The sequence below is a fragment of the Abramis brama genome, assembly GCF_963993115.1.
Source record: "Abramis brama genome assembly, chromosome: 19".
Taxonomy (NCBI): Eukaryota; Metazoa; Chordata; class Actinopteri; order Cypriniformes; family Leuciscidae; genus Abramis; species Abramis brama.
The window spans coordinates 20393828-20409490 of NC_139981.1; the positions used below are offsets into that span (position 1 = coordinate 20393828).

Consider the following 15663-nt stretch of genomic DNA (forward strand, 5'->3'; position numbering starts at 1 on the left):
ATGATTCAAAACTGTTAAAATCAGAAACTTCTTAAACTAAATCTGACTTGTTTATACAAGCTCAAAATCATTAACTGTGCAGTGGCTTTTGAGTAATCCAATAAATGATTCTTACCCAGGCCCGTTTGAGTGTTCTTGCCGGGTGCCGGTGCCCTCACGTTGGTGCTCTGCCCCCTGTACCCGCCCCTCACTCCCTTTGGCCCGCAGCTCCACCACCTCCCCTTCATCCAGCGCGGTGTGCAGGCGATAATTCACAGCCTTCAGCAGCACAAACATACCTGCTATCACCCCACAGTAGATCCCCACAATCACCATGGTGGGGGGCAAGGCCTACAGAGAGAGAGACACAGCAAGAGATTTTACATGAGTAGAAAATAAGTCATTTTTGTGGTTTTGAGTTCATTTTTATAAAGAAATAACTACTTTTATTCATCAGGGATGGATTAATTTGATTAAAAGTGACAGTAAAGATGTATATATTTTTACAAAAGATTTCTATTTCTAATAAATGCTGTTCATTTGAACATTCTATTCATCTTGAAAAATAAGCAGCACAACTGTTTTCAACATTGATGATAATAAGAAATGTTTCTTGAGCACCAAATCAGCACATTAAAATTATTTCTGAAGGATTATGAATAATGGCTGATGAAAATTTAGCTTTGCCATCACAGAAATACATTTTAAATTATATTAAAATAAAACAGTTACTTAAATTTGTAACAATATTTCAGAACATTCCAGTTTTTACTGTACAAAATGCAACCTTGGTGAGCATTAAAGACTAAAGGTGATGATACACAGGGCAACTTTTTGAGCAATGTTGCTCATGTTGATGAGACACAGGGCCCATGACCGATCTAAATTATCCAGATAGAAATTTATTGCCCATTTTCAATGGGAAAGTGCCTGAGCAACAATTGCTCAAAAAGTTGCCCTGTGTATCATCACCATAACATTTTTATTTAAAATGTAAAAACCTTACCGATCACAACTTCTGAAAGGTTGAGTACAATCCTTAGATCTATTATTGATCTATTGTATTTCCCCATCAATGAATTAATAAAAGAGCCACATCGTTTCAAATACTGACATTAAAGCAAACCAAGGCATTAGACGGTGTGATAGGCTCACATATTTCAGCCTATTAACATCCTTCTGTTGTATAAATATCATATACAAATATAGGACTCGGTTATACAGAGTTACGGGGTTATGAAAAGGGACAACAATATTTCAGTCGCAACCGGAGGGCAGAGGCTAAAAACAGCCTGGCACTGAACGGACATCGGTGGACTAAACACCTCTCCATATCTGACACACACACACACACACACGCATATTCATCCTCAAAAAACAGAGGAGCACATTCATCAGTTGCTTATGGATTCAGTGATTATTTCAGCACTTCTGCAGGACTTTACATGATGTCGTTTAGCTGTGGTTGAAAGGCAATAAAGTACCCAAGCAGAACCTACATGGATGGACGGATGGATGGATCTGTGCAGGAAGTTAAATATGGACTGAGTGGCACCAGATCTAATACACAGACCTGAGACCTCACCCACAGAACGGGCACGGCTTTAAAAGTTATACACATGATGCCTATTAAAAGTCTCTTTTTATAAATAGACCGCAAACAGGAGTATAATGTTTCACAGTAAAGAGGGATTTTGTTGTGACATGAGTCGTTATGATGAAGATGGAATTTGACGATGTTTTTTTCAATGCATTTTCTGTGATGACTCTGAAATAAAATCTGGGGAATTCTGCGGAATTGGTTTAAATATGGCAAATGTGGCAAACGGCTGCGAGTACTGCACTTTTGTGGCTGAAAGCATAGTAAAAATGAGCTGATACAGCCTATTTAATAAACAAACACACGATGGGAACGGGTTGAACTTTGCAAAGAGTGAAAGAAGTTTAACATTTCTGTGTTCACTGTTCAGCTCATTCTGGTTGTAATTAAAACAGATCAGAACTCACTGTGGCTGTTCTGAGTGTCACAACAATTCACTAATGAATCCTGATTAGATCAAAAGCACAATACTACGAAATATTGGCATCTACGACTGACATCTATGGTTCTGTGAAGAAGAACCTTTAATATCATTCAAACATTTTGGGGTCTGTAATATTTTTCAGAGAGAAAAAATGCTGCTCTTCAAACTTCTGTTCATCAAAGAATCATGTGAAAAAAATGGATTTCCACAACAAAAAAAAAAATATTAAGCAGCACAACTGTTTCACTGAACTGCATCACATCATCATATTATGATTTCTTAAGGATCATGTGACACTGAAAACTCAGCTTAGCATCACAGGAATAAATTATGGAAGTTATTTTGATTATCTTTTTCCACTCAATGAAAGTCAAACAGTTTTGTTAACCATTTCCAATGCCCTTCAAAATATCATCTTCTGTATTCCACAGAAACAAAGTCGAACAGGTTTGAAATGACACGAAGAACTTTCCCTTTAAAACAGAGAAAGACTAAACACGCACCAAATCTCATGACATCAGGTCTAAAATACCCAACTGTCAAAACATGTCGTCAAAACCAAAACAAAGACTCAACAAGCCAGAACTGAACCGATTCAGCTGTAAAAAATTATATTTCTAGGTTTTCCATGACCATGGATAACAGACGGATAAACAGAAACGTAGCCTGTGAGTACTGGAAATGGATGTAACGTACATGGATCATAAAGAGAGAGAGAGAGAGAGAGAGAGAGAGAGAGAGAGAGAGAGAGCGAGAGAGAGAGAGAGAGAGATGGATAAAGAATGAGGAAAAGATGATAGAGATGACAGAGATGGGCTGATAAGGACTGAGGGATGGAGAGAAGAAGAAACCCGACGGCTGCATCTCTCACCATGTAGAGCGTGAACGGGAGGCAGAGCAGCAGCAGCCACAGGTAAAGGTGAAGCGCGTTCACGAAGGTGTTCTGGTGGGGGTCGTAATACCATCCGCCCGTCACCGACGCCCACACGCCCTGCCGCAGGATCTGCAGGGTCTGCGACCCCATATTTACCCCCTATCCCCTCTCTAGCCGTCTCGGAGCAGGAGGTACGGCGCTGGCCCGTCGAGCCCCGTCGCAGCCATCTTCTTCTCTGTGGTCCTCCAGAGCTGCGCTTCCCGTCCCATCGTGCTCTGCGCGCACCCGGCAGCTCGCGCTCAGCTCGTGTAGAAAGTGGCGCTGCGCGTGCCAGAGATACGGCTTATTCTGCAGCGCCTCCGCGCGGCGAACGCGAGTATCGACCAACACAAACATCTGGGGCGATACTGTTGAAAGCTTTGATTTGTTTTGTTTTTTTGCAACCTGTTTACTTACATTTGATAAATAAACAATCACATCCTCTTAGTGAGTTTGTTGGATAAAAAAAATGTATTTATACTAAGCGCGAGTGGGTATTCGAAAAAAATAGTAAAATATTTTTAACATGATTCTTTCGTACCATTATGCATTTTTACTGTAAGCGCGGTTACTGTGCGCATCCAGGTGCAATAAATTAGGTCATGGCTGGCAGTATTTGGGTCGAGCTAATTGTCACTGTAATGTGAATAAAACTGAATTCTCATCAGATCAGAACATATCTGCTGCTGGCTATGAGTCTGTTTCTAGAGCACTAAATAGAGAGCGCAGTTCACGTTTATGCAGAAGCGCAAAAGATGCGAGTGCCAATCCGAACACACGGGGGCGCTGCGCAATATATAATCTCCACAGGAAGACATTATAGACAATCAAATAATTATAACTTCATTATTACGTAGTAATTGAATCACTTACAAAGAACATACAAAAACAGAGTTTTAATAGGCAGAAAAAAAAGTCTGTACACTATTTGAATTATGAATGACATTGCAAAAAGGTTCTGAAAAACAACTTATTTTCACTGTGAATGATACAACTCGGAAACACTGAAATATAGAAAATGACATACAGAGATGATGACATACACACACATTTCAGTTCCCTTATTTCAAAAACTATTAAATTACAAAGAAAATTAATTTATATATATATAATAACCGTAACAGTCCAGAGAACTGGTGCAGAGAACTGTCCACAGGTTTGTACAGCAATCAGTCCTGCAACATTAAATCAAAATTGTTTGTGGCCGGCCACTGGCCAGCAAGTGTTACTGCAGACGTGCACGTTTCTCAGGTGGTGGTTTGTTGGGTGTAGTTTGTGGGGCCGGCCGGGCAGGGCCAGGAGGGGCGGGAGGTTTCGTCTCTCGTTCTTCTTGAGGCTTCACAGTCTCAACTGGCACTTCTGGCTCTTTCTTTACCTCCACTAAGGACAGACAGTGAGAGAGATATTCATATATATTGTATATTAGCAATGAAAATTATATGGACAAAAGTTTATACACACATACTATATGGTTACACCAACAGTGACATTCTAAATACATGAGGTGTGTCCCAATACTTTTGTCCATAGGGCTTGACATTAACTTTTTTGTGGCCAGTGGTTTTCCAAAGTTACAAGCCACTCAGCATTTTCACTGGCCACAATTTGAATTGTCGATAGCATGGGGGAAAACTGCCATATATATATATATTTAATATTGTCTCTGTCACTTTAAGACCTGATGCACAGATTCAAGATTACACATGCATTTTCTTTCTTAACGGTTTACGTTCAACTAAAACACAACTGACTGTGTTTACGTGAATACTCGCCAAGATTATTTTGAGTGTTTGACTGTGCAGCGAAAAATTACTCAATTTAGTACCAAGAGGCAGCTTTATGTGCGCACACTTTGGGTGAGAGCACAAAATATGCGGAAATGAGTAAAATTAAGCACAATACACGCAATCCCACGGCAAATTTCAAGACCTGTAACCCCAACAATATTCATCCAGAGCAAATTAAACGAGTGAGTGAGGGGAGTCGGGTTTGTGTGTAACCCCGTCGGAGAGATGAGAGAGAGAGAAAGCGCAGCTAGTAACGTGTAGCCTATCTTTTCTGCAGAGTATGAGTATTGGAAGTGTTTCAGATATTTCAGTAGCGTATCGAAAAATCTATATTTTTGACAAAACTACATAGAATACAATACAATGGAAAAATGTATATATTTATATAAACCAAAGTGGCTAGTAGGAGTGATGGCGAGTGATTATATTTTTCCAACCAAAACACAAAAATATGCTGCTTTTTCAAATATACTGCAGCACAATCTTTTTTTTTAATTGCTTTGAAACTGCACTGGACATTGTCATTTTTGTTCAGCATCATGTCAAACTCTACTTGACTGTGATTGCATCTGAATTTTTACATGTTTTTCAAATATGGCTTATATAGAGTTGAAGTATTTACAAAACTGAATTGTGATTTTCATCTGTAGTGTGTGATATGGTGAGACCTAGTTGAGTATGCATTTATGAGCATTGTATAAGTATGTATTTGCGCACCTGGGACAGGCTTCTCTCCTGGTTTGGGCTGAAACAGAGACACAAAATCAGTGAGAATTTAAACAAAATTTCTTCTATTCACAAAATCCTTTTTCTATTCAGAAACCAGTTCGAAATGTTTCATGTGTATATTAGTAATACCTGATAGAAAGTTGGGGGAAATTTATTGCGTAGATCTAGTAGCAGCGTGTCAACTCTCTGCCTCTGGAACAAAGAACTCGGCTCCTCTTTCCGCTTAGATTTAGGCTTTACCCTTTCTATAACAACACATACAACACACAAATGTAACACTTTTCGACCGTACAGTTGTACTTGCTGAAAGATGCTTCCTGCTTCTGTGTGTGTTCTCACCTTTCTCCTCCTGGTCTTTAAAGTGCCACCAGTACCCTTTGGACGGGTGGTACCTGCAGAACGACATTGCTTCATCAAACGCAGACTGAATCCCATGAACCGCTGAGAGCTGGGACACATCAGAACAAAAGATTGATGTTCATACTGAGAAGAGAAAGGAGTTATTAAATTGTTCTAAGGTTTATAAACGCACCACTCTGGAATTGATGACTGATCCCAGGTCAGGCGCCTGATACACCACTCCAGCTATGATATAGTAGTCAGCAAGAGGGATCACTGCAGGGAAGGGAAACACAACATGCAAAAAGATTTTAATGTTTTGTTTTTAGAAATTTAATGTCAGCATATTAAATATAAAAATTCCTGGTATTACTGTGTACAATTTCTCAGTGCACATTATTACAACTTCATTCCATAATTGACTAACTTCGCAACATTGACTCGAGCTTAATAATGACACTATTGTGTCCTGTAGAGATGCTTACAGCTGCAATTTCATAAATGATTAACTTTACAGTTATTGAACTGAACTGAATCAACACTTAACTGATTTGAATAAAATATTGATACTGATGTCTAACGTAGAGCTGCTTTATAACAAAATTTTAATTGGTTTCATATTTGATGAAGTTTGTATCACTGATCCTTATTTTCCTGTTAATCACGGTAAAGCTGCTTTGAAACAATTTGTGTTGTATAAAGCGCTTTATAAATAAAGGTGACCAAACAGAATTGTAATAATATATCAAAAAGTAATAACCTCTGAAACAACTTTTTGTCATCTAAAAGTGTTCTTGCAATTTAATCTCTCAATAAGAATGAACACAAACAGAAGAGTGATTGCAGAATAAGGGAGACAAAGTTGTAACAAATACGACAGCAGAAACTTTATGTATTAGTGATGAAAGCATTTAATCTGGTCAATGTTCATTTAATGGTCAGTCTTCAATCAAACCACATTTATAAAGTAAAAGTACTAAATTATGCTGCTTTTCAAAATATACTGTAACAACATTCTATGTTTCAATTTTGTTTCTCGCAGGATTTTATGACGGGTGAACCTCGGCCCCTCTAGGGAGCTCCAGGGACATGATTAGATATGATTTTTGTGTACAATCAAAAAAGATCTCAAACCTATAGAATAATAAATATAAAAAAGTACACTGACTTGTATCTGGACTCAAACCTTAGTTGTAAAAGTGTCTCAATCCACATTACATTCACAATGGTGTTTTTAGAAAGCCAAACCATTTTAATATAATAATAATAATTATTATTATTATTGTCATTATCTCAAACACTGGCAACAACATTCCATGTTAAAACTGCTTTAACGTTGTCCTTTTTGTTAACTATGATGTCAACCGCAACTTGACCTGGATCGCAAGTCTGTCAACATTATAGTTTAGAGATATGAAAATATTAGCCGATACCGATCCATTATAGCCTCATTATAAAAACTAAATTCTAACCATTAAAAGCCATGTCACAAGCACACAATTATAATGTTCTCATTATTTTTATTTATTTAATTTTATGTAGCTTATATGAATGACTTGCGCTGCACATGTTGCACCTAACTGTATTTTCCTTTTTTGAAGTGATTCCAATCATATTTCGAACAATTCAAAACCATCATGGCCAACAGTGCGCATCTGAAGTTTCTCAGCTGAAGGAAATAATCCATTATTTATTGGCGTTAATATATGGGCCAAATTTTCTAACATAAAAAATGAACAAATATTGGCCGATAACGATATGGTGGCTGATGTATCGTGCGTCCCTATTACAGTTGATACAAAAATGTATAATCTAAAAATACAACGCAGACACCAAATCAAAAATATTCATAAATTACGATACATGATGATACTAAAAGCAAAAAAAAACAGCCTCACAGACAGCAGAAACTGAACAGCAATGCAGAAACTCACCTTGTGTTGGTGATTGTCTCTGCTGCTTTCTGATGATGTACAGAATCGGCTCCTGAGCGTGAAGCAAAATATATTCCACACCCACCATCTGACTACACACACAAAACACGAAGTAAGCACGCAAACAACACACTCTACTGCAGCTCAGCCTATTTTTTTTATTATTAGAATATAAAACAATCAGCAGTGTGACAGTTAAATAAAGATAACATATTGTCTGTCTTTGTGTTTCCAACTCGTAGACATGTAGATTACATTCTGACACATCTACTATATGCATTACCCAGATTTGAATAGCATCGTGCAGTGCTTACTTGAGGTGATCCAGGGTTAATCTCTGCATTTTCACCACCTCGTTGTTGCAGGTGCGATCATAAAAGGGATTGCTCCTCTCAGAGAAATACTCCACCACATTGCTGGGGTTCAGGATGGGTACCCAGCCACTGTCCACCCACGAGATGCCCAGCAGATTATCTGACAAACACAAAAAACACTGTATAATAATAGCATAATAGAACTGAATAATATATCTGGGAGGTCACCGTTATGAAGCTCTCATACAAGGAGCAAAAGTCAATAGCGAGGCAACCCGAGCTATTTGGTAGAGAGATTTGGGGCGCTCTCAATTAATGCAGATACTTGGACAGTATGCAAATTTGGCAGTATGCAGGCAATATATCATTTTGTACAGTTGAGCTACATTTAAAACTTTTACATCGTCTCCAAATTACCCCGTTACGCAGACGTAAGTTTAACGCAAATTATTCTCTGCATTGTCTGAAGTGCAAAGTAGAAGAGGAGACTTCGTTCACTGCACTTGGAAATGTATTAAAGCCTATTGGGTACAAATTTGTAGGAGACTTATATTTATTCTATGACTTATATACTTTGTCTTATATTTTATACACAATGTGACCTCAATCCATTTTATTTTTTGTTAGGTGCTGCTGATAATAATATAAAGGGTGCTTCAAACAGGAGCATTCAAACATTTCCTTACTTATGCTGCCCTTAAGAGCATTTTTCTTAAATGGATCTCTGAAGTGATTTTTGATTTTCTTTCAATGGAATATATTACTTACTGGTAAAAATGGAAAATGGATTATAGGTCTAAGCAACTTATATATGTCCCAGGATTTCACGTATCTTTTGCAAAACCTTGGCAGGTCAACATGAACCTATTTGTTGTTGTTTGTTTTTTGACGATGCATATCTATGGTTTATGTTGGAACGTACTTGTGATCTGTGGCCAATATTTTATTTTTTATGTTATGTTAAAGAATTAAATAAAAAAATTATTAATAATAATAAAAAAATCCGCTGCTTATTTAAAAAAAAAAAAAACATATTCGAATGAGAATATTTCCGTCACTGAAAAAACAAGCAAACAAAAACAAAAACAATAAAATTCACAGTAGAAAATAACACTGCGCGCCTCCTTCAACAACAAACTACAGCGACAATGCTAAAGAGTGTGATTATGTTGGCTTGACAAAGCAAACGTTCTGTTAATCTATTTTTTTATTTATTATAAAGCATTTTAATGTGATGGCGAAAGGATTTGACAGGAATAAAACTGTCAACGAATAAAACATCGTTGTAAAACAATTCGTGAAATACGTGAAAAAGTACCTCTTAAATCCGCCGACGCCATCTTCGCAGTTCCGACTCAGGCGCAGGCTGATGATGACACAATAATCGTCGACGCTCTATGACGATTGCTCCATGTAGTACATAATAAAGTGAGATTAAAGGCATACAAATATTTGTTTTATATTTATTTATTGCAGATTTGTAGTATTCTGATTTTGCATTTCACTGTTTTATGAGTAAATACATGCTCACATTTAGTCTAGAACTACAATAACATCATGTTCACATACAATGCCTCTGCACTTACTCCCAAATTTCTCTCAACATGGGGACAGGAGAGCTGTCAGTCAATAAATGGGAAAACAAAATAACTTGCGTAACTTATTTGAAAAAGTAACTCAGATATTTTGCTGTAAATTTAAAAGTAATGCGTTACTTTACTAGTTACTTGGAAAAAGTAATCTGATTACGTAACTCGAGTTACTTGTAATGAGTTACCCCCCCAACACTGCTGAGGATAACATACTTTCATTTTAAATGACTATACTTTCTCTTTTGGCTCTATAAAATATTTTTTAAATAATTTTAAATACATAGTTTTTCTGGTTAATTGAGTCTTTCTGGTCAATGATATTATTTTTTTGGCAACATAATGCATCCATGAATGTTGACATTTACTAGTGCAGGTAAATATCTTGGCTCTCACTCTTAGTGTTCAGTCACACACACTCACACACGCACACACACACACACACACACACACACACACACACACACACACACACAGAGAGAGAGAGAGATACTCATACACAATAATAATAATATACAACATTTTAGATTTTAAATCATTTTATATATTATACATTATATTCTTTAAAAGGCCTATAGTCAACACAACCATGAAAGGCTTTTTTAGAATTATGTAAAGGGGCTTTCGCACTGGGTAGATGCCTTTGGACCTAATTTAAAGTACATTGGTTGAAACATCATCCCTTAAGAAGAACTCATCAGATGGGTCAAATACTCTCTCAGAATTCTGCAGGAATATATGAGTGCAGTGCAGCGTAAACATAATGCATGCAGAGCAAAAACAGGATTAAACCAATAAAAAATCCACAAAAGAGCCATTAAATTCCACATCCAATCCCAATTCCAGTCAAACTCAAATGCCACAAATCCTCAACCTACCAAGAGGTGACAATATAGCATTGCCTCAAGTCAAGTGTAACGTTCTCATTACAAACTACATGTAAGATAGTATAGAATAGTTCCTCATTATGGCAGCTAACCTGAAAAACATGTTTCTTTTTTAAAACAAACAAAACAAAATCAGAGTTTTATCTCTTCCCAAACAGAACTTTCAAATATGTGATAATTATGACCAACCCTAAAATAAGAAAAGTCCTGACTTGTACAAAGTCAGCGTTGTACAAGCAGCTTTGCCCTAGAGACAGAAAAAGATAGATCTAATGAGGACAGATGGTGCTCTATTCTTTCACAAACTATATACAAAAGGTATTGTTACTATAATGATAAATGAATGTATTATTTTAATATGTTATTAAGTGTTTTCAGAACATTTCTGGCATTTTAGAATAATCAGAAAAGAAAAGGAGCAATTGTAACATTCTTTTTTCTTTTCTTTTTTTTCTTTTTTTTTAACATTTCCCCTATAACTTATAAACACATTGAGAAAGACTGCTATTTATTTTAAAAAGCATCTATCATCTAACAATTTTTAACAAGCAACAAGAGATAAATAGTTAAGATATTGTTAGAAATAAAATAGTAGGGCAGGTTGGGGTTAGATATTCATGATTTGTGAAATGTCCTGTTTAATGCCTTACTGTATGCTTTCATGTGGCACAGTGTATAAAGGCAATAAACATTTAATTAGTCTTATTCCTGGATTTTCTTTGTATGTTTGTTTACTTTCCCATATACTCCTCTTTTAAATGTTTTGCTTTAACAACTAACTTAGCAAATGTTTATATTTATTTCCCATAGTAAGACACTGGCAAAATACTGGAAATCAAAGAAAGAAAGAAAGAAAGAAAGAAAGAAAGAAAGAAAGAAAGAAAGAAAGAAAGAAAGAAAGAAAGCATGTTTTTTTCTAAGCTTAGAAATGGTCTGAATTGCACATGTGTTTGTGAGTATGAAAATGACAGACTGAGCAAAGCAGGACTCCTCATCCAGCACGATTTACCGCAATCATGACACACCCAGACACAACCATTTGCAGCACACACACACACACCTGTGGGACACAAACATGACGTTTCAAAGAGAAACTCATTACGGAGATATTCACCATTACTTCTTAGATCAATGAATGTGGGTTAACAATAACTTTGCTGTGGGCATAATGAAAGAGAGAAGAACAGTTGTTCTGAATCAAGGGAGGATCAAAAGGAAGGGGATTAAACTGTATTTAAACAGCTCTTTTCAGTGTCCAACAGCAGCTGTTTTCTGGGGGCAGAAATCACGTCACACGAAATCATCGTTTGAGCAAGTGAAATGCGTTTGTTAACGGCTGAGTTGCGCTCAGCTGGATTTCACTGGAGACGGGACGCCGGAGCAGGAGACTGACACACAGGCCGGCTATATCGCTCCATCCGCGATGACCGCATTTCTTAAGGGCAGCGCGCGCACTGTGGCTTGATGCGCGCGCTCACTCCCTTTTGAGTCATTCGGTGAGAGCAGGACGTGCTGATCCCGTTCTGCCAAACCGCTGGAAAAAAAAGACAGAGGGGGAGAAAAAGAGGAAAAATTCACAGTACTGCTTGTGTGCGTGAATCATCCAGGAATCCATCTTTAAAACCGAACCGTGAGAGCTGCGGGGCATGTAAACGCGCGAGGAGGCAACGAACGCAGCGCTAAAACGCGAGTTCCAGGGAATTGTCGAATCGGTGGGGATGAGCGTGGAGCACGGCAGATTTGAAGGAAGTATACGGAAGGGAAACAGCACGATGAGCGTCAAGAGCGGCAGCGCGAACACCACCATCATGCAGCCTCCCGGTGGCCGGAGCCGCGGAGACGCGCGCTACCCGCAACACGCGCCCCACCAGAGCGGTTCGGTGGTGAAACCCCAAAACGAGCCCGCGGAACTGGTGAAACGAGCCCTGGACTTCAAGACGCAGGGCACGCAGTGCTACAAGGATAAAAAATACCGCGAGGCCATCGGCAAATACCACCGCGCGCTGCTGGAAATGAAGGGTCTGTGTCGCGTGCTGGGGGACCCGGACACCAGCAAATCCCCGTCCACCGTCCTGACCAGCATCAGCAAGTCCAGCCTGACGGACGAGCAGAAAGGCGAGGTGGAGAACGCGGAGTTGGAGTGCTACAACAGCCTGGCTGGTGGGAACGCACATCATGTTTCACCACATGTTTCTATGCACATGTTTTCTATGCATTCCACCTGTTAAGACTGAATGAAAGCAGGGCCACCATAATATTCAGATCAGTAGGCTACTATTCGATTTGGTCCCTCCAATCCTAAATATGACTTGAAAGAATGTAATTTGTGAGTGAATGTCTTCAGTTCTGCTTGCAGAATGACGTCAAGGTTTGTCTAGATCACAGGTCATATATCTAAATTTGACTATAAACTGTAAATCATGACAACACGTCTAAAATATCCTTATCAAAAAAAAAAAAAAAATGTAAATCGTCATTGGTGGGATTCATTTTGTCTGTGTTTGCATGTAGCTTGTCTGTTGCAGATGGAGCTTGTGAATTATGAACGAGTGAAAGAGTACTGTCTGAAGGTTTTGAGAAAGGAGGGCGAGAATTTTAAAGCCCTGTATCGCTCTGGCGTGGCGTATTATCATCTGGGAGATTTCAACAAAGCCCTGCACTACTTAAAGGAGTCACACAAACAACAGCCCACAGGTTAGTCAGATCAAACTCTCTCACACACTATACCAGCATTTCTCAAACTGGGGACATAGACAAATAGTCAGAATATTCTGTGAAAACCACGGCAAGCCAAATAGAGTGACAGAAAACATTTCCAGTGGCCTTGGTTCCTTTAAAAATGTAAGCCTTGGAACAAAATCAGAAATCAATCTCAATGTTTCTATCATGTTAAGAGCAGTAATATTAAAATAACACAATTCTCAATAATAAGCAGCAGCTTCTGAACCCAAATCACCTGCTCTCCAGGACGACATTGATTGTGCTGATAAATGAATAATAAAAAATCATAAAACTGAAAAGATGAATCTTTCACTACACCCACATTTTCTGTTAAAACAGCTGTTTCCTCCTTTTCTATGTATGTGGGACAGATACTAATGTCATCCGCTACATCCAGCTGACGGAAATGAAGATTCGACGAAACGCCCAGAGAGAAAAATCAGAAGTTCCATAAAAACAGCTCCCGCTTGAATAGCTTTCCACTGCGGACACCCCACTATCCCCTCATCGCACTCTCCGTGGACGAGGTTCGGCATTTCATGGAAGACTTTGTTCCAGTGCGGGTCAACACACCTGTCTCAGTCCTGTCAGAAACAGTCTCAGGCTCAGATTGAAGAGCTGAATCAGGTGTGCTGTGCCCTGGCGTAGACCGTGGAGACCCGGGAAAGGAGACCACCAGGGATCTCACTGGCATTTATTATACTTTCTGAAGTACAGTAGTACTGTCAAAATGTTTGCTTTTAATCCTCAGTTGTATTTAAGTTCTGGAAAACGAACAGATGTAGGTCTCTCGCGGTGGTTGTGCTCCACAGAACACCATTTTGTGGCTGGTGAAACATACTGTAGTTTACATATTCCTGCTGCTTTTTGTTTGTATATTGTTTTCAGATCACGACAATGTTTTTTATTCGAGATTCCGAATCAGTTTTGTTGTAAACACATAAAGCTCCTTCATTTGAAGTGCAATTAAGTGTCACTACTAGTGAAAATGATGCCAATCATAGACAACCTACTCTTCACTTAACACCCACATTCAAATCGCAGTGATCTCTCAAGATCTCACACGCACAGAGTGGGCTTAAGTGTACACACACACACACACACACAGTGAACATGAGTGTAAGCATGTGAATCAAGCACAGTCTGACTGACACGTATACAAAAGCATGTAGGAGTTAAATAAACTGTGGTCATTGTTATAAGTAGAAGTGTGTGTTTTTTGTTTTTTTTTCATGCTGTGTAATTTATAGTTGTGAAGTGAAGACATTTTCATTTTGACAGAGAAGGGACTTTTTCTATCTTTATTTCCACTGTACTCTACTGTTTATTATGGGCTTTACTTGCAGCTTAACAGCAGGTACACAAAACAGTCCAATTCACTGCTCCATTCTGGTTGCTATGGTGAGGTTGCATGGAAATCATCCTTTGAGACAGATGGGGATGCTGTCCTAGACATGCTCGCTTAGACAAATCTTTGTAAAACAGAGGAATGAAAGATTAAACGGTTGAGCAGTCTGTCTAAATGTCTAAACTGCTGATTTAGTATTTAGTAATTATGTTACATTTGAAGTAATGTGGACCAATGAGATCGCATTACTACAGAACAATAATCTCACTCAAAATGAAGGCAAGATACACTAAGACACTTGTTTTGTATGCAAATTAAGCATCATGGTTAAACATGCTCTAATTTGCATACAATTCCATAACGTAAATCTGAACACTGGATAAAGCCTGGTTCAAAAATCTTTTGAATTTTGTTGACAGGTAACACTTTATTTTAATGGTCCACTTTTAGACATTCTAAGTAACTTTGCACTACATGTCAACTCTCATTATTTTTGATGCTCCCCCAAAAGACAGTTAAGTAAGTTGCAAATACGAACCCTAACCCTAATGACTAACCTAACACAAGTCTATTAATACTCTAATGAAATTTAGTTGACATGTAGTTGCAAAGTTCCTTATAGTTAGTAAAGTGTCTAAAGTGGACCATCAAAATAAAGTGTAACCTGTTGACATATTAAAGGATTTTAGGGGATTTTGGATGGCTCTTTTTATCACTCCATAAATCAAATGAAAAATATATATATATATATTTTAAGAATAAAATTTAACATATCAGGTGAATTATATATGAATAAATCCCTCTGTAAAAACCTTCAGAATATAGATCAGAATAAAACCGAAAAGGTCTGGGAGAAAGTGTGACTGAAGAGATTTCTGTGCATGAGAAACAAAAATAACCTTTAAAATATGTATTGTAATTGAACTCTATTGCTGCAAATTATAATGTGTAATACAATAAAGACTTAGATGTGTATTTTTGATGTTTTCTTTCCACTATAGTCTCAAAGAAGACATGATTGTGAAGCAAAACAGCCCAGCATCTCAATATTGCCCAATTCATGAAAAAACACAATGAATTTATATCTTGCCTTAATGTT

At 38.0% G+C, this 15663-nt stretch overlaps 3 protein-coding genes across 7 annotated transcripts in view; 1 reads left to right on the top strand and 2 right to left on the bottom strand.

The window, feature by feature from the left end:
• pcnx1 (pecanex 1) overlaps positions 1–3143 on the bottom strand; it is a 40452-nt gene extending 37309 nt beyond the window's left edge. For 4 of the 5 annotated variants that reach the window (XM_084092341.1, XM_084092343.1, XM_084092342.1 and 1 more), the window contains exons 1-2: positions 2875–3138; positions 116–330 (exon numbers count right to left, since the gene is read on the bottom strand). In XM_084092341.1, the coding sequence (XP_083948467.1) occupies positions 116–330; positions 2875–3027 (368 nt within the window). In that variant the 5' untranslated portion in view covers positions 3028–3138. Of the gene's footprint in view, positions 1–115; positions 331–2874 lie in introns of all 5 variants that reach the window. The other variant, XM_084092340.1, reaches the window with a different exon arrangement.
• Positions 3144–3797: 654 nt separating this feature from the next.
• med6 (mediator complex subunit 6) lies at positions 3798–9399 on the bottom strand. The gene is made up of 8 exons (XM_084093650.1): positions 9338–9399; positions 8020–8179; positions 7706–7797; positions 5965–6047; positions 5772–5880; positions 5562–5677; positions 5421–5448; positions 3798–4296 (listed from the first exon to the last, which is right to left on the bottom strand). The coding sequence occupies exons 1-8, from the start codon at positions 9357–9359 to the stop codon at positions 4142–4144; spliced, it is 765 nt and encodes a 254-aa protein (XP_083949776.1). The 5' UTR covers positions 9360–9399; the 3' UTR covers positions 3798–4141.
• Positions 9400–11444: 2045 nt separating this feature from the next.
• Positions 11445–15300, top strand: ttc9 (tetratricopeptide repeat domain 9). Its single transcript, XM_084092907.1, has 3 exons — positions 11445–12655; positions 13007–13189; positions 13588–15300. The coding sequence occupies exons 1-3, from the start codon at positions 12214–12216 to the stop codon at positions 13668–13670; spliced, it is 708 nt and encodes a 235-aa protein (XP_083949033.1). The 5' UTR covers positions 11445–12213; the 3' UTR covers positions 13671–15300.
• The last annotated feature ends 363 nt before the right edge of the window (positions 15301–15663 follow it).